Source organism: Blennius ocellaris, assembly GCF_963422515.1.
Source record: "Blennius ocellaris genome assembly, chromosome: 10".
In the NCBI taxonomy this organism is placed as follows: Eukaryota; Metazoa; Chordata; class Actinopteri; order Blenniiformes; family Blenniidae; genus Blennius; species Blennius ocellaris.
In genome coordinates this window covers 25,046,968-25,066,405 of record NC_137659.1, presented here as the reverse complement: position 1 = coordinate 25,066,405, position 19,438 = coordinate 25,046,968, and the positions used below count along the sequence as shown (strand labels likewise).

The 19,438-nt window shown below is 50.9% G+C and overlaps 1 protein-coding gene across 1 annotated transcript in view; it reads right to left on the bottom strand.

The window, feature by feature from the left end:
• Positions 1 to 771: 771 nt before the first annotated feature.
• yeats2 (YEATS domain containing 2) overlaps positions 772 to 19,438 on the bottom strand; it is a 57,586-nt gene continuing 38,919 nt past the window's right edge. The window contains exons 17-29 of the mRNA XM_080503955.1: positions 17,485 to 17,621; positions 16,769 to 16,906; positions 15,575 to 15,745; positions 13,629 to 14,049; positions 11,743 to 11,817; positions 10,508 to 10,637; positions 10,326 to 10,402; positions 10,164 to 10,243; positions 3,595 to 3,796; positions 3,212 to 3,447; positions 1,875 to 1,949; positions 1,717 to 1,790; positions 772 to 1,409 (exon numbers count right to left, since the gene is read on the bottom strand). Coding sequence (XP_080360081.1) covers positions 1,301 to 1,409; positions 1,717 to 1,790; positions 1,875 to 1,949; positions 3,212 to 3,447; positions 3,595 to 3,796; positions 10,164 to 10,243; positions 10,326 to 10,402; positions 10,508 to 10,637; positions 11,743 to 11,817; positions 13,629 to 14,049; positions 15,575 to 15,745; positions 16,769 to 16,906; positions 17,485 to 17,621 — 1,925 coding nt within the window. The 3' untranslated portion in view covers positions 772 to 1,300. The remainder of the gene's footprint in view (positions 1,410 to 1,716; positions 1,791 to 1,874; positions 1,950 to 3,211; positions 3,448 to 3,594; positions 3,797 to 10,163; positions 10,244 to 10,325; positions 10,403 to 10,507; positions 10,638 to 11,742; positions 11,818 to 13,628; positions 14,050 to 15,574; positions 15,746 to 16,768; positions 16,907 to 17,484; positions 17,622 to 19,438) is intronic.

Here is a 19,438-nt window from a genome sequence, read left to right as displayed (position 1 = left end):
ACAAATTTGAGAGAAGCGTTGGCATTTTGTATTTGCTTTTATAGACACACAACAAAACTGGCTGCAGTGTGTGTGTGTGTGTGTGTGTGTCAGAGAGACATGTATCAACATCGTCTGCTCCTCGAATGAATGACTTGGTTTGTTCTGAGTTTCCAGAAATCGGCTTGAAATAAATAAGTTATTTCTTCTTTATTTCTTCATTTAGTTTCTCATTTCTTAAAAAGTATTGTTCAGTGTCTTGTTTTGCAAATCTATCGTCTCAGAGGAAATTATGCAAGTGAAAACTCAATAAGGTACTACTAACTGGATTCTTCTTTGCAGCTGTGTCCGAGGCGTTTCGGGGCCGGTACCACTTTACCCGTATTATTTAAGAGCTGCCTTCAGGTCTCAGACTTCTTTAAAAACAACTCATTCAGTCCGGGAGGGAAAGATTAACACCAAATGCGGTTATTCTTTGATCACATGATAAAAAGGAATACAAAACTGTTTTGTTTCAGAAGAGTGTCAAAGGTCATGACGAATGCAGGCCTGATCGTCGTGGTGTTGGCAGAACTCCTTTTGTCATGATCTTCACGAGTGAAGCCCCAGAGCTCAACTTTCATGAGTCAGCAAAGAAGGACGTGAGGAAGCTCCGCCTCTAATTCAAACCAAACAGAGCAAAGAGTCCAGCCGTGACGACAGTGAGGTGAGTTTGGTTCAGCAGTGAGAGGAATGGGAAGCAGCGACTCGCTGCTGCAAACTGGACGTCATGAAGACAAACACAAGTCAAATTTACAAGTTTTATTATAAGAATATTGATTAGGGTGTTTTTTTATGTGTGACCTGAAACAGAAATACAACACTTAGGCATTTTCTACGCTAATGTGATTTGGCTGAACAGGTAGTGTAACGTTTGACTTACAATAGAGAACAAACACACCGTTACTGTGGTTAGATAAAAAAATAAAAGATATTGTATCACATATTCCACTGAACACTTAAAAGCTTTGAAATGCTGTAAAACCAGAAGGACATAAATAATGAGGTGTCTTTATTCAGTATCATTTCCCCAGCCTTTCATCATATACATTCCTTCCAGTATTACTGAACACAGACACACAAACCCTGCTGCTCAACACGATTGGGTCTCAAATGGCCTGCTGACTAAAACTGTTCACTACTTTCCACAGTAAACGTGTGGATGAGAGTCAGTCTTCATTCCCTGATGGAAACAGTCCAGGCTCAAAGCGTCACCTGTCTCACGCTCAACCTCCTGGATCACCTCGCCAGTGAGACATCAGATGTTCACCCTCCGTCCTCCTCAGTGGTCCTTGGCCAGGTAACCCATGTGTGTGTTGGTGAGGAAGTCACAGGTGGGGATGCTGCAGACTGCCTGGTGGATGTTCATGGCTGTGATTTCCCTCGGCACTCTGCAAATCCAACAACCACGTCAGGCGCATTCACGTGTGTAAACTTTCCCCTGCCGTCTTACACAACACTTAAACGCTGCAAAATGTAAACATACAGCAGATGAGGAGAGCTCACTTGAAGGTTGTTGTGACTCAAGAAAAGTGTTTGAGGCTCTGAGCTGCAGAACTGTGCTGAAACCGATCACTCAGGCAAATAACCACACCTCCACTTTTGATTCAAGCCTGTCCAATCAAAACCATGAACCGACTCCACCATAGGCTGGAGGTGGTTTGATAAGTGGAACAGTGGAATCAGAGAAGAGCTGACCTGTTGAGAGGGGATTTGGAAAAAGCTCCAGCCAGAGCTTCTCTCAGGATGTCACTGGAAAACTGCTCCGTGGCCTGCAACACACAACAAAGGCCTCACTGCAGTGCAGGCCCTGCGCCGCGCTGGGCGCCATGCGTGTGTTCTTCATGCTGCAGCACCTTCAGGATCATGGCCTCCACCACCGGAGCCAACACGTTCTTCTCCACCTCCACGGGCTGGAAAGTCACTCCAATCTGAAAGGAAACACAGAAAGCGTTGGGGAAATGAAGATGATTAATAAAATGTGATATATCTTCATGTATAAGACAAACTCCTACAAGGTGCATGCTTCAGTACCAGGGCTGCAACTAACAATCACTTTAATAATCAGTTCATCGGTCGATTGATCAAAGAATCGGTTAAAAAAAAGACATTATAGATTATTTAAAAGCCCTGAAGGAATACAATGATGTTTACAATATAAATACATGTATACACGTCTACAAGGCAATTATTAAATCAGATTGAATGTACTTCAGGGACCACATACAGTCCAGGTTCATGTTGAGTCACCAGACTGTATGATGGTGGTGCAAAATAGTTTTCACACTCACTTCTTTGGCTCAGAGGTAAATAGTGATTATTACACACAGTGTTACTGGACGGAGCATCACTGCTGCTCTGACAGGAGAGCCAATGCTCATCTCTCTCTCACACACACACACACACTCACACTCACACTCACACACACACACACACACACACACACACACACACACACACACACACACACACACACACACACACACACACACACACACACACACACACACACACAGGACAGAGGTGTGGGGGACAGTGGTGTGGGGGACAGAGGTGTGGAGGACAGTGGTGTGGAGGACAGAGGTGTGGAGGACAGTGGTGTGGAGGACAGTGGTGTGGGGGACAGTGGTGTGGAGGACAGTGGTGTGGAGGACAGTGGTGTGGAGGACAGTGGTGTGGAGGACAGTGGTGTGGGGGACAGAGGTGTGGGGGACAGAGGTGTGGAGGACAGTGGTGTGGAGGACAGTGGTGTGGGGGACAGTGGTCAGGAGGACAGAGGTGTGGAGGACAGTGGTGTGGGGGACAGAGGTGTGGAGGACAGAGGTGTGGGGGACAGAGGTGTGGGGGACAGAGGTGTGGGGGACAGTGGTTAGGGGGACAGAGGTGTGGAGGACAGAGGTGTGGGGGACAGAGGTGTGGGGGACAGTGGTGTGGGGGACAGTGGTCAGGAGGACTGAGGTGTGGAGGACAGTGGTGTGGGGGACAGAGGTGTGGAGGACAGAGGTGTGGGGGACAGTGGTTAGGGGGACAGAGGTGTGGGGGACAGAGGTGTGGGGGACAGAGGTGTGGGGGACAGTGGTTAGGGGGACAGAGGTGTGGGGGACAGTGGTCAGGGGGACAGAGGTGTGGGGGACAGAGGTGTGGGGGACAGTGGTCAGGGGGACAATGGTGTGGGGGACAGTGGTGTCCTGACCTGTTGAGCCGTCTCACTGACAAACTGAGAGGACACACAGCGCCCGAGGAAGAACTTGGGGTCCACGTCGGCCTCCTGCTCTTCCTCCTTGACCTTCAGCTTGTGGCAGGGGGGGGTCACCGTGACGATGTCCACCGTCTCCTCGTCCACCTCGTCCGGCTCCGTCTTCAGCAGCGCCTGCATCTGCTCCACCCGCAGCACCAGCTCCTCCCAGCTGCTCAGGGTGGAGGGACACTCTGCAGTCACATGACACTGGTCAGTCCTGCTCAACAGTGTGTTAGTGTGAGACTGAGGACGGTGAGAGGACACCGCGAGACGTGGTGGTCAGCTTGGTGTCTCACTGAAAGAGCTCTGGAACTGAAGGCCAACAGCACAGCGCTCACCGGGCTCGTTGTCGATCTGTGTGAGGATGTCCTCCATGGACTCGTCATCGTGTCTGTGTGGCTCGGGGTCTGGCGGGGTGTAGCCCCTCTGCCGGCACCACTGCACCACCTCCCTGGTCTTGGGGGGGGTGAGGGCCTGCAGGCGGGGGGAGCGATCCAGCACGTCCTGCACCACCCTCTTCACTGCCACGGCTCGCTGGAGCTGCACACAACATCCACACACATGTTCAGACTGCCGAGCTGCTTCCAGCCCCGTCGTCTCACGAGTGACCGGAAGGTACAGGTATACACGTCTGGGCTTGTGTTGGCGCGTACTGATGATGTCACCAGGAGCAGGGCTGACTGCGGGGAAGCCCGGGACAAGCAGGAACCTCACCGGTCGAGCTGCAGATGGCTTATGCAGCAAAACTGCTGACACTGCACAAAAAGTGCAGGACAGAATGGAGCCTTACGGAGGTACGGCAAAGCGTACCTGGAGCCTAATCTGGTTCCCGTTTCCACTGCAGAAAGGAGGTTAAAAAGTAGGCGGGGCTTAGAGCTCCTCAGATATGTGATGTTACAACACTCGTAACGGACTGTACCGTCCATTCCAGCACTTTGTGTGGTGGAAACATGAACCGTAACGGACTGTACCGTCCATTCCAACACTTTGTGTGGTGGAAACATGAACCGTAACGGACTGTACCGTCCATTCCAGCACTTTGTGTGGTGGAAACATGAACCGTAACGGACTGTACCGTCCATTCCAACACTTTGTGTGGTGGAAACATGAACCGTAACGGACTGTACCGTCCATTCCAACACTTTGTGTGGTGGAAACATGAACCGTAATGGACTGTACCGTCCATTCCAGCACTTTGTGTGGTGGAAACATGAACCGTAACGGACTGTACCGTCCATTCCAACACTTTGTGTGGTGGAAACATGAACCGTAACGGACTGTATCGTCCATTCCAACACTTTGTGTTTTGGAAACATGAACCGTAACGGACTGTACCGTCCATTCCAACACTTTGTGTGGTGGAAACATGAACCGTAATGGACTGTACCGTCCATTCCAACACTTTGTGTGGTGGAAACATGAACCGTAATGGACTGTACCGTCCATTCCAGCACTTTGTGTGGTGGAAACATGAACCGTAACGGACTGTACCGTCCATTCCAACACTTTGTGTGGTGGAAACATGAACCGTAACGGACTGTACCGTCCATTCCAACACTTTGTGTGGTGGAAACATGAACCGTAATGGACTGTACCGTCCATTCCAGCACTTTGTGTGGTGGAAACATGAACCGTAACGGACTGTACCGTCCATTCCAACACTTTGTGTGGTGGAAACATGAACCGTAACGGACTGTACCGTCCATTCCAACACTTTGTGTGGTGGAAACATGAACCGTAACGGACTGTACCGCCCATTCCAACACTTTGTGTGGTGGAAACATGAACCGTAATGGACTGTACCGTCCATTCCAGCACTTTGTGTGGTGGAAACATGAACCGTAACGGACTGTACCGTCCATTCCAACACTTTGTGTGGTGGAAACATGAACCGTAACGGACTGTACCGTCCATTCCAGCACTTTGTGTGGTGGAAACATGAACCGTAACGGACTGTACCGTCCATTCCAACACTTTGTGTGGTGGAAACATGAACCGTAACGGACTGTACCGTCCATTCCAGCACTTTGTGTGGTGGAAACATGAACCGTAATGGACTGTACCGTCCATTCCAACACTTTGTGTGGTGGAAACATGAACTGTAACAGACTGTACCGTCCATTCCAGCACTTTGTGTGGTGGAAACATGAACCGTAACGGACTGTACCGTCCATTCCAGCACTTTGTGTGGTGGAAACATGAACCGTAACGGACTGTACCGTCCATTCCAGCACTTTGTGTGGTGGAAACATGAACCGTAACGGACTGTACCGTCCATTCCAGCACTTTGTGTGGTGGAAACATGAACCGTAACGGACTGTACCGTCCATTCCAGCACTTTGTGTGGTGGAAACATGAACCGTAACGGACTGTACCGTCCATTCCAGCACTTTGTGCGGTGGAAACATGAACCGTAACGGACTGTACCGTCCATTCCAGCACTTTGTGCGGTGGAAACATGAACCGTAACGGACTGTACCGTCCATTCCAACACTTTGTGTGGTAGAAACATGAACCGTAACGGACTGTACCGTCCATTCCAGCACTTTGTGTGGTGGAAACATGAACCGTAACGGACTGTACCGTCCATTCCAGCACTTTGTGTGGTGGAAACATGAACCGTAACGGACTGTACCGTCCATTCCAGCACTTTGTGTGGTGGAAACATGAACCGTAATGGACTGTACCGTCCATTCCAGCACTTTGTGTGGTGGAAACATGAACCGTAACGGACTGTACCGTCCATTCCAACACTTTGTGTGGTGGAAACATGAACCGTAACGGACTGTACCGTCCATTCCAGCACTTTGTGTGGTGGAAACATGAACCGTAACGGACTGTACCGTCCATTCCAGCACTTTGTGTGGTGGAAACATGAACCGTAACGGACTGTACCGTCCATTCCAGCACTTTGTGCGGTGGAAACATGAACCGTAACGGACTGTACCGTCCATTCCAACACTTTGTGCGGTGGAAACATGAACCGTAACGGACTGTACCGTCCATTCCAGCACTTTGTGTGGTGGAAACATGAACGGTAACGGACTGTACCGTCCATTCCAGCACTTTGTGTGGTAGAAACATGAACGGTAACGGACTGTACCGTCCATTCCAGCACTTTGTGTGGTGGAAACATGAACCGTAACGGACTGTACCGTCCATTCCAACACTTTGTGGTGGAAACATGAACCGTAACGGACTGTACCGTCCATTCCAGCACTTTGTGTGGTGGAAACATGAACCGTAACGGACTGTACCGTCCATTCCAGCACTTTGTGTGGTGGAAACATGAACCGTAACGGACAGTACCGTCCATTCCAGCACTTTGTGTGGTGGAAACATGAACCGTAACAGACTGTACCGTCCATTCCAGCACTTTGTGTGGTGGAAACATGAACCGTAACGGACTGTACCGTCCATTCCAGCACTTTGTGTGGTGGAAACATGAACCGTAACGGACTGTACCGTCCATTCCAGCACTTTGTGTGGTGGAAACATGAACCGTAACGGACTGTACCGTCCATTCCAGCACTTTGTGTGGTGGAAACATGAACCGTAACGGACTGTACCGTCCATTCCAACACTTTGTGTGGTGGAAACATGAACCGTAACGGACTGTACCGTCCATTCCAGCACTTTGTGTGGTGGAAACATGAACCGTAACGGACTGTACCGTCCATTCCAGCACTTTGTGCGGTGGAAACATGAACCGTAACGGACTGTACCGTCCATTCCAACACTTTGTGTGGTGGAAACATGAACCGTAACGGACTGTACCGTCCATTCCAGCACTTTGTGTGGTGGAAACATGAACGGTAACGGACTGTACCGTCCATTCCAACACTTTGTGTGGTAGAAACATGAACGGTAACGGACTGTACCGTCCATTCCAGCACTTTGTGTGGTGGAAACATGAACCGTAACGGACTGTACCGTCCATTCCAACACTTTGTGTGGTGGAAACATGAACCGTAACGGACTGTACCGTCCATTCCAGCACTTTGTGCGGTGGAAACATGAACCGTAACGGACTGTACCGTCCATTCCAGCACTTTGTGCGGTGGAAACATGAACCGTAACGGACTGTACCGTCCATTCCAGCACTTTGTGCGGTGGAAACATGAACCGTAACGGACTGTACCGTCCATTCCAACACTTTGTGTGGTGGAAACATGAACCGTAACGGACTGTACCGTCCATTCCAACACTTTGTGTGGTGGAAACATGAACCGTAACGGACTGTACCGTCCATTCCAGCACTTTGTGTGGTGGAAACATGAACCGTAACGGACTGTACCGTCCATTCCAGCACTTTGTGTGGTGGAAACATGAACCGTAACGGACTGTACCGTCCATTCCAGCACTTTGTGTGGTGGAAACATGAACCGTAACGGACTGTACCGTCCATTCCAGCACTTTGTGTGGTGGAAGCATGAACCGTAACGGACTGTACCGTCCATTCCAACACTTTGTGTGGTAGAAACATGAACGGTAACGGACTGTACCGTCCATTCCAGCACTTTGTGTGGTGGAAACATGAACTGTAACGGACTGTACCGTCCATTCCAGCACTTTGTGTGGTGGAAACATGAACCGTAACGGACTGTACGGTCCATTCCAGCACTTTGTGTGGTGGAAACATGAACTGTAACGGACTGTACCGTCCATTCCAACACTTTGTGTGGTGGAAACATGAACCGTAACGGACTGTACCGTCCATTCCAACACTTTGTGTGGTGGAAACATGAACCGTAACGGACTGTACGGTCCATTCCAACACTTTGTGTGGTGGAAACATGAACCGTAACGGACTGTACCGTCCATTCCAGCACTTTGTGTGGTGGAAACATGAACCGTAACGGACTGTACCGTCCATTCCAGCACTTTGTGTGGTGGAAACATGAACCGTAACGGACTGTACCGTCCATTCCAGCACTTTGTGTGGTGGAAACATGAACCGTAACGGACTGTACCGTCCATTCCAGCACTTTGTGTGGTGGAAACATGAACCGTAACGGACTGTACCGTCCATTCCAGCACTTTGTGTGGTGGAAACATGAACCGTAACGGACTGTACCGTCCATTCCAGCACTTTGTGTGGTGGAAACATGAACCGTAATGGACTGTACCGTCCATTCCAGCACTTTGTGTGGTGGAAACATGAACCGTAACGGACTGTACCGTCCATTCCAACACTTTGTGTGGTGGAAACATGAACCGTAACGGACTGTACCGTCCATTCCAGCACTTTGTGTGGTGGAAACATGAACCGTAACGGACTGTACCGTCCATTCCAGCACTTTGTGTGGTGGAAACATGAACCGTAACGGACTGTACCGTCCATTCCAACACTTTGTGTGGTGGAAACATGAACCGTAACGGACTGTACCGTCCATTCCAGCACTTTGTGTGGTGGAAACATGAACCGTAACGGACTGTACCGTCCATTCCAGCACTTTGTGTGGTGGAAACATGAACCGTAACGGACTGTACCGTCCATTCCAACACTTTGTGTGGTGGAAACATGAACCGTAACGGACTGTACCGTCCATTCCAGCACTTTGTGTGGTGGAAACATGAACCGTAACGGACTGTACCGTCCATTCCAGCACTTTGTGTGGTGGAAACATGAACCGTAACGGACTGTACCGTCCATTCCAGCACTTTGTGTGGTGGAAGCATGAACCGTAACGGACTGTACCGTCCATTCCAACACTTTGTGTGGTAGAAACATGAACGGTAACGGACTGTACCGTCCATTCCAGCACTTTGTGTGGTGGAAACATGAACTGTAACGGACTGTACCGTCCATTCCAGCACTTTGTGTGGTGGAAACATGAACCGTAACGGACTGTACCGTCCATTCCAGCACTTTGTGTGGTGGAAACATGAACTGTAACGGACTGTACCGTCCATTCCAGCACTTTGTGTGGTGGAAACATGAACCGTAACGGACTGTACCGTCCATTCCAGCACTTTGTGTGGTGGAAACATGAACCGTAACGGACTGTACCGTCCATTCCAGCACTTTGTGTGGTGGAAACATGAACCGTAACGGACTGTACCGTCCATTCCAGCACTTTGTGTGGTGGAAACATGAACCGTAACGGACTGTACCGTCCATTCCAGCACTTTGTGTGGTGGAAACATGAACCGTAACGGACTGTACCGTCCATTCCAGCACTTTGTGTGGTGGAAACATGAACTGTAATGGACTGTACCGTCCATTCCAGCACTTTGTGTGGTGGAAACATGAACCGTAACGGACTGTACCGTCCATTCCAGCACTTTGTGTGGTGGAAACATGAACCGTAACGGACTGTACCGTCCATTCCAACACTTTGTGTGGTGGAAACATGAACCGTAACGGACTGTACCGTCCATTCCAGCACTTTGTGTGGTGGAAACATGAACCGTAACGGACTGTACCGTCCATTCCAACACTTTGTGTGGTGGAAACATGAACCGTAACGGACTGTACCGTCCATTCCAACACTTTGTGTGGTGGAAACATGAACCGTAACGGACTGTACCGTCCATTCCAGCACTTTGTGTGGTGAAACGGGGCTAAAGAGTGACAATACGGGCAACCTGGACCTGGAATCTACAATGCAGAGCTGGTAAGAGGGTGCTGTCACTCCTGAAGGCAGTTCAATTAAACTCTTGTCTGTGGAAACTTCTCCTCATCCGAGCAGGGAAAAGTGCTGAAGAAGGGAAAACTTAATAGTTCAGGAGAAAGAAATATGCCAATATTTCATATACTACATTTCAAGAAAGAAAAAACCTTATTTCTGGGGAAAAACGAGTCCTACTGTCTTGTCTTTGGGTTTTAAAAGCACTGAAAGAAGAGATGCAGTGCAGGTAAGTGGAGGTTGATCACAGTTGAACACCAGGACAAAGAAGTCACCTCTGATGCTCTGCGTTTGCCGATATTCCAGGAATAATAATGCTCTGTTGAAGAGGCACAAAATGGATGGGAGTCCTCCGCTGGAAGAAAAAGCAAAATGATGTTAAAACGGTTATAAGAAGACTGGTTTGAAGGCAGTGCATGATGGACTAGCCAACGTACTCTTGTCTGGCACAATGAGAGGGAACTTCTTCACCACGGCCGTCAGCAGCTGCATCATGGTTTCTACGTACTCCGTACTGAGGAGGACAAACAGGAAGTTCTGTCCATACACTGCTTTTATTAGGGCACTAATGGCTCAGCTGCTGGCTGACCACTGTGTCGCTGCAGCTCGGAATCCTTACTTCACGAGGTCATGCGAGGCGGTGTCGGCGCCTTGCTCCTGCTTGACGGTGGTGGCAGCAGACACGGGGGCGTTCAGCAGCGGGGGCAGGGCAGCAGAGACACAAGTCAGAGCACCGGGCTCCGTCTTCACTGTGGAGACACACATTCCATCAGTAGCCGTTGAAGGAGTCCAGCTTCACCACTGGTCCTGCTCAGGAGGACACGTGGACGACTGAGGGACACCTGAAGCTACTGACACGTGACTTCCAACACATCAGAGGAAACCCAGTGAAGACCGTCCACGTCCCGCCTGAGCACACACCTCCTGTTCACCAACTGAGCCACTCAAGACTCCATGGTCACCAGATAAACCATGATCAGTAACACACATACTTTGATCAATACATACCCTAACCCTAACCCAACCTTTTACTCAACTGTTGAACTCTGGACCCTCAATGTGAGAACATGTGTTGTACAAGTCAACAACAACAGTGTGGTGTTGAAGTGGATGTGGAGGAGAGGGTGGAGGAGGGTGTGGAGGAGAGGGTGGAGGAGAGGGTGGAGGAGAGGGTGGTGGAGGGCGTGGAGGAGAGGGTGGTGGAGAGCGTGGAGGAGAGGGTGGTGGAGAGCGTGGAGGAGAGCGTGGAGGAGAGGGTGGAGGAGAGCGTGGAGGAGAGGGTGGTGGAGGGCGTGGAGGAGAGCGTGGAGGAGAGGGTGGTGGAGAGCGTGGAGGAGAGGGTGGAGGAAAGCATGGAGGAGAGGGTGGTGGAGAGCGTGGAGGAGAGCGTGGAGAGAGGGTGGTGGAGAGCGTGGAGGAGAGGGTGGTGGAGAGCGTGGAGAGAGGGTGGTGGAGAGCGTGGATGAGAGCGTGGAGAGAGGGTGGTGGAGAGCGTGGATGAGAGCGTGGAGAGAGGGTGGTGGAGAGCGTGGAGGAGAGGGTGGTGGAGAGCGTGGAGGAGAGGGTGGTGGAGAGCGTGGAGGAGAGCGTGGAGGAGAGCGTGGAGAGAGGGTGGTGGAGAGCGTGGAGGAGAGGGTGGTGGAGAGCGTGGAGAGAGGGTGGTGGAGAGCGTGGATGAGAGCGTGGAGGAGAGGGTGGTGGAGAGCGTGGAGGAGAGGGTGGTGGAGAGCGTGGAGGAGAGGGTGGTGGAGAGCGTGGAGAGAGGGTGGTGGAGAGCGTGGAGGAGAGGGTGGTGGAGAGCGTGGAGGAGAGGGTGGTGGAGAGCGTGGAGGAGAGGGTGGAGGAGGGCCTTACCTTGTGGCAGAGGCAGGGTGACGGAGGAGCTGGCAGGACCAGGGGAGGCTTCGGGAGTGGAGGGACCCCCAGAGCCTGCACACACACACACACACACACACTTACTTGGGGGGAGGGGGAGGGGGAGGGGGGGTATCCCCCTTTGTCTGAGGACCTCAACCTTCCAATAGTATCTCATATCACAACACATGTTCACACCATGTCTTTTCTTTGTCAACACAAAGGAAACTATTAACTATTCTATACTAACTCTCGGTATGGCCTGCCTTGCTAAAAGATATACCATACTCCTTCTACTTTTGCTCAATGGATTTTACTTGCTCAAGAGCACTTCAACATGTGGACAGGTGGTGATGGAAATTCAACTTGCAACCTTGTGATTGGGAGACAACCACATTGCGTAATGAAAGGTCGTGGTTGCCCCCCCCCCCCCTCCTGAAACGTCACGTACTCACTGGATGTACACTCCTTTTGGTTCTTACTTTGTTTTTTCCTTCAGCTTGAAAAACACTGAACAAACACTGATCTTCAAGTTGGCCTGGTTTGTTAAATGTGTTTTGACGAGGCTCCCCTCACCTCTCCCTGCAGGACTGGTGAGGAGAGGCTGCAGCCCCCCCAGGGCCGGGTGAGGAGGGTGTGTGGGGGAGCTGCAGCCCCCCCAGGGCCCGGTGAGGAGGGTGTGTGGGGGAGCTGCAGCCCCCCCAGGGCCCGGTGAGGAGGGTGTGTGGGGGAGCTGCAGCCCCCCCAGGGCCCGGTGAGGAGGGTGTGTGGGGGAGCTGCAGACCCCCCAGGGCCCGGTGAGGAGGGTGTGTGGGGAGCTGCAGCCCCCCCAGGGCCCGGTGAGGAGGGTGTGTGGGGGAGCTGCAGCCCCCCCAGGGCCCGGTGAGGAGGGTGTGTGGGGGAGCTGCAGCCCCCCCAGGGCTGGGTGAGGAGGGTGTGTGGGGGAGCTGCAGCCCCCCCAGGGCCCGGTGAGGAGGGTGTGTGGGGGAGCTGCAGCCCCCCCAGGGCCGGGTGAGGAGGGTGTGTGGGGGAGCTGCAGCCCCCCCAGGGCCGGGTGAGGAGGGTGTGTGGGGGAGCTGCAGCCCCCCCAGGGCCCGGTGAGGAGGGTGTGTGGGGGAGCTGCAGCCCCCCCAGGGCCCGGTGAGGAGGGTGTGTGGGGGAGCTGCAGCCCCCCCAGGGCCCGGTGAGGAGGGTGTGTGGGGGAGCTGCAGCCCCCCCAGGGCTGGGTGAGGAGGGTGTGTGGGGGAGCTGCAGCCCCCCCAGGGCCCGGTGAGGAGGGTGTGTGGGGGAGCTGCAGCCCCCCCAGGGCTGGGTGAGGAGGGTGTGTGGGGGAGCTGCAGCCCCCCCAGGGCCCGGTGAGGAGGGTGTGTGGGGGAGCTGCAGCCCCCCCAGGGCCCGGTGAGGAGGGTGTGTGGGGGAGCTGCAGCCCCCCCAGGGCCCGGTGAGGAGGGTGTGTGGGGGAGCTGCAGCCCCCCCAGGGCCGGGTGAGGAGGGTGTGTGGGGGAGCTGCAGCCCCCCCAGGGCTGGGTGAGGAGGGTGTGTGGGGAGCTGCAGCCCCCCCAGGGCCCGGTGAGGAGGGTGTGTGGGGAGCTGCAGCCCCCCCAGGGCCCGGTGAGGAGGGTGTGTGGGGGAGCTGCAGCCCCCCCAGGGCCGGGTGAGGAGGGTGTGTGGGGGAGCTGCAGCCCCCCCAGGGCTGGGTGAGGAGGGTGTGTGGGGAGCTGCAGCCCCCCCAGGGCCCGGTGAGGAGGGTGTGTGGGGAGCTGCAGCCCCCCCAGTGCACCTTCAGCCCGCCTGCACACAACAGTGGACGTTGCACGTGTGTGTGTGTGTGTGTGTGTGTGTGTGTCCACACAAGGACAGATGAGGTGAGCGTCCGGCCCCCCTACCCGACAGAGCCGCTCCCGTTTTCCCGCCTCCGGCTGCCAAAGCTGCGCTAGCCAGCGACGTGCTGCTGCTTTTAGCCACGCCCACCAACATGTCCGCGCTGTCCCCTTTAGACGTGCTGACGACGGGCGTGTTGGTGACGCCTTTAGCCAGCGTCACCACTGCACCGGAGGAGCCCCCAGCGCTCCTCGCCATGGAGGAGCTGCCGCTACCTTTGAGCAGGGAGGCCACGCTGGCCTTAGGAAGGCCCCCGCCACCAGCCGCAGCGGCGCTGGCGGTTTTAGGCGTGCTGATCACTGCTGCCGGGTTAGCTGCTGCCGGGCTAGCTGCTGCCGGGTTAGCTGCTGCCGGGTTAGCTGCTGCCTGGTTAGCTGTGACCAGCAGAGACTGATGCTGAGAGGAAGACTTCCCACTGTCAGCAGCCTGCAGGGACACAAACACACAAACCGTCAAGATTTACAATCACAATGCAATGTTTTGACTTTGAAGTCCATATTTAAAGGTGCTTAAAAAGAACACTGCCCAGAGAAACGCATCACGTGTAATGACCAGTCCTGTTGCTCATCTCCCAGCTGTCCCTGTCAAAGCTTGTTTTACTTCACACAGTAATATTTACAACTGGTTCTGTGGACTTCCTCTTCTTTATTCTGCTGTTTCTTCTGTATGGGTGTGAAACAAAGGTTATGTACTGAGCCTGTTACTGTGCATGTGCACCCCTCCCCCCCCCCACCCCCCAAAAGCTTTGCAGATCCAGTTCATCGGCACACTGCTGCTGTGTAAAGGAAGCCCTCCAAAGTGAAGACAGTTGTGCAGAAGTGTAAACGGGCCTCAGAGCCAGTGCAGCCTGCAGCCCTCTGTCCAGTACGAAGGACAAAGGCACTGAACCCGAGGTGCTTTCATAATGCAATATTATTAAACAAGAGTCAAATCACATGTCCAGAAGCAGGAAGCAATCTATGGGCACATGATGAGGGATGGATAGACGCTTCCAGGTTGGAGTAAACAAATACATCTTGGCTTTAACATTATACCTTTTCTGAAGCGTCTGAGGCTTTTTTTTAAAAAATGTTTTAATATCCAATGTGTTTTCCTTCAATGGCCCTCATACTCTTCTGTGCATTAGTGTGGGCTGAGAGGACGAACATATTCCTGTTAAAGCTGGAAATCCAGGCCTCGCCTACTCTTGTCTAGCTTTAGTCATTCCATTTGGAAATGTATCGTACATCAAGTGTGTATTTTCACTATACAGTACAACCACTGACGAAGGACGCCCTAAAATCCAAATGCAAGTGTCCCCTGAAGACAGGTGTCCTCTCTCCGGAGGGACGGGTCACAAGGACAAATTGTAGGACAGGAGTCTCAGTACAGGTTGTCCCCTCATCACAGTGTGTTAACAGTTAAATATGTGTCCTCTCAGTACAGGTTGTCCCCTAATCAGAGGTTCTACTGTATAGTATTTTGTGTTTGTGTGCGACAGGGAGTTTGTTTGTAAGGCCACATTTGCATGATGTGGCTCTTTGTCGTCCCACAGTACTTGTTGTAGCTCTTGGTCTCTGACTGGTTGGCCGCCCCTGTTAGAGGATCTCTTTGTTTCAATTCCTTCATTTCAATTTCAACCCGGTGCTAATATGTCCAACACGTCCCTGTTTGTGTTTTCCCAGTGCTCTGTCTTCGTTTGCGTTTATTCCACTTACAGATTTATCAGCAGTAAATGATCTTTGTGCATTAATATATCACTGTGACCTTTAAAAATAAAACTGCAGCATCGTAAATGATTCTTCAATCATAAGAAAGACTCAATATTACTTTGATTGTACCAGAGATGCAAGGAAGCTCGATTTATAAAAACCATTTGGGGAAGCTGCGTGATTACAAACAAAAGAAGCATTTTAGATCCAGGTCCACATGTTTACTTTTGGCTGTGACTCAGAATAAGAGTGAGACTGGCCTGTTGCTGGCTGACGGAGCCCAAGGAGGAGCTGGCAGCCGTGATCACTCCACCGGTCATCCTCAAGGTGGTGGTGCCTGGCTTGGACAAATGGCCGGCTCCCGCCACTGTGACCGTCTTGACAGAGCTGTCTGTCAACTTCACCTGTGAACCCTGGGCGCCGCCCACCACCTGCCAATCAAATGACAAGACGTCCACAGTCACAAACGGTGACAGTGTGAAGGAGCAAAATGAGTGAAAGCCATAAAGAAAACAACTTCTGCAAACATGACTTCCCCTTTGATCAGGTCACATGGAAACCTCTCCACAGCTCGCTATGAACTCTTCATTTATCCTTTTGATCAGGTCTCATGGAAACCTCTCCACAGCTCGCTATGAACTCTTCATTTATCCCTTTGATCAGGTCACATGGAAACCTCTCCACAGCTCGCTATGCACCCTTCATTTATCCCTTTGATCAGGTCACATGGAAACCTCTCCACAGCTCGCTATGAACTCTTCTTTTATCCCTTTGATCAGGCACATGGAAACCTCTCCACAGCTCGCTATGTACTCTTCATTTATCCCTTTGATCAGGTCACATGGAAACCTCTCCACAGCTCGCTATGAACTCTTCATTTATCCCTTTGATCAGGTCACATGGAAACCTCTCCACAGCTCGCTATGAACCCTTCATTTATCCCTTTGATCAGGTCACATGGAAACTTGTTCACAGCTCGCTATGAACTCTTCATTTATCCCTACATTGATTCAGGCTCATGACCATTGATTGGTTCTGACTTCACAAATCTCTTCAGTTGTGTTGGCAGATGTTTTGTTAACATACGTCCACCGACAGTTGTTTCTTTTCTCTCCAATTTAACGGTTAAGTCAAACACATCCCTTCTCTCGCTACCAGCTATTGTTTTTTTTAATAAACACATCTCCAGACATTTCATTGCCAATGAAAAAATCAAACAGAAAACTTCTCCTCATGGTAAACTGGTACCTGGAAAGTGATTCATCTAAATGAAAACCAGAGAAGGAGAATGAAATCCTCAATCAGAAGACTAATAATAACAGAAGTGCTTTTACAAAATGAGGCTGTTGATTTATTCTCCACAGATGAACATGTGACCACGGCACAACACATCTGTTCCTGAGCAGCTTCAAGTATCAACATCACAGATGATACACAGCCATTCCCACACTGGCCTGAGACAAGATGGCCGCCTTCTGTCCCGCCGTCACCCGGATGGCCTGCTGGGGACCCGAGGTAGGTGGCAAGGCCGTGGAGCCGGAGCTGCCCTGCTTCCCCGAGCCCAGCGCTGGCTGGCCCACCAGGAACGTTCCCTGGGGAAGACAGGAAGTGAGTTCACACAGGACATCCATCTTAGTGCACCATGTTACAGCAGAGGTATTGTCTCTTGAAGTACTCTAGGAAACAGTTTTCATAGTGTGTTAAATATAGCTGAGCTAAAATGTACAGATCTTTTGCAACATTTCCCATCCCACTGTAATGAACTGAGAGTAAAATTGATCAGATGCTAAGTACTGTAAGCTTAATAGCTGTTGGGGGAAATGAACACAATGTTTGCTGTATAGACATTGAAGAAGCACTTGTAGGAAAACACAGCAGAGATTGTTACTTCAGACACCTTCATTCTAAAATGTGGGCTCTGTGCTCAGACAGCACTGCTTAAAGCGAACTGCAGGATCAATGCTGCTCTAATGAGTGTGTCCAATGGAGAAGAGATCAGACTGGACCCAACAATCTGAAGTGATGGAAATGACGCTGAGGGGAAACCGAACTCAACTACAATAAAATACACATGAAAACTGTTCACATTATGATTAAACACTGAATACATTGTAGGAAAGGCCTGCAAAAGCTGTCAAACAAAGCCTGCAGAGAAAGTGTGCGCACCCACCTGTGGGGTCTGTTTGAGGATGTAGGACGTGTAGGAGAGGTTGGAAGGCAGACTGCTGGAGGAAGAGGAGGAGGAGGAGGAGGAGGAGGTGTTCTGAGAGCCCCCGGTGCCTGCTGACGAGCTCTGGGACTGCTGACCTGCATCACACACCAGTCTCATCAACAGTCCAACACTAACAGCCTGTCTGGACTGTCAGTGAAGGACTGTGCAGTGCCTTCCAACACCACTTTCTCAATAAAACACAAACAATGAATAATGCAAATACAACAGGCTCAAGAAGGAAGAAGCGCAAGTTCATTGAATATGTCTGGCGTCCAGTTTTCAACTAATCACATACTCACAAACCTAAATGACCACAAAGCAAAGAAGCGACCAACAAGTAAACAAGAAGGCCGTTGCTGGGCTAATCCCCCGCCGGAGGGCTTTATATTTTCTCACAAAGCCAGCTCTAAGGCAGCACACTTGGTACACTAGAGGGTGTTCCATGGGTCCTAGTAGATCATTATGTAGAATCTGAAAGGTCTTCTTCATAAGCTATGTCAAAATACGTCTCCAGAGCCCAAAAGGTGTTTTTTATGCACTTAGTGACCCTGTGACCTGATATGCAAATTAGGTCCTGGTCACCATGGTGCCCCTTCTCCCCAGGTGGAGTGTCCATGTGTGAAGTTTGGTGACTGTGGGCCCAGGAACTGCTGAGAAATGAGGAGAAATGTTTATATGGAAATACATGTATTGTGCAACCATGACGAGCAAACTTCAGACCCTTACCAATCTTCAAGGTCAAGGTCAGGTCACTTGGTGTACTGGAGGTTATCCCTGGAGTGTGTATCATGTGTGTATAACATTTCAGAGCCCTAGCTCAAAAACCTAGGCCTCCAGAGCCCAAAATGTGTTTTTAAGCACTTCGTGACCCTGTGACCTACTTAATATGCAAATTAGGTCAAGGTCACCATAGAATCCCTTCCCCCTCTGAGATGTATCCACATGTGAAGTTTGGTCACTGTGGGCCCAGGGGTTGCCGAGATATAGGTAGAAACGTTCGAACGGACGGACGTACGGACGTACGGACGTACGGACGGAGACTGTTTCAAGATCCCCCTTCGGGGCCTATCAGCCACGGCGGGGGATAATAATTACGTAAATGACCAGTGTAAACACCGAGTGCATATTCCACCGTTTCTTCCCTGTTCCTGGAGAACATGGTTTGTACTTGAGCAGGATTTTCTCTTATCGAAGTAACTTCAGGGTGAACCTTTTCCGTACTGCGATGTTATCCAGTTCTTAATGGGGTAAAACACAGTGGTGACTTACTCTGACCCACTACCCTGCTCCGGAGCAGCTTCTGTCCTGGATAAAACATCAGTGAGTATAAAAGCTCCACCTCCTGAACAATCAGATCTATTCAATCAATCTATTTATTTTGGATATTTACAATGTCTTTTTTCATAATACAATTCCAATTTTAAATATTCTTAAGAAAAAAAAGTTGATTTTTTTTGGAAAAATGGTATCATAATAGCAATGCTATCGTTTATCGCATGTCTAGGACAATTTAGCCTCCAGCCAAATTTGTTATTGTGACCGGCCGAGCAGTCAACTGTGCAAAGATACTGCAATGCTTCTCTAGCAGGTAGGCCTGTTGGGGAGTAGCTAACCTTTCCATTACCAATACCAGTTGCGTTGTTGTTTGGTTTTTGTGTTGAATGACTCCAACTAAATGTCCTCTCACCTGTCAGAGGTTGTTGCTTGGCCAACGCTTGGCACACGTAGTGCTTTTGTGGTGTGAGTGTTTTTTAATGATATTCCCTACAAGAAGCATGTATAAAGTAAAACGTATAGGACCTTCTAGCCTCTGTAACAGGATGTTCTGATCATGATGTGTCCTAGCCTCTGTAACAGGATGTTCTGATCATGATGTGTTCTAGCCTCTGTAACAAGATGTTCTGATCATGAT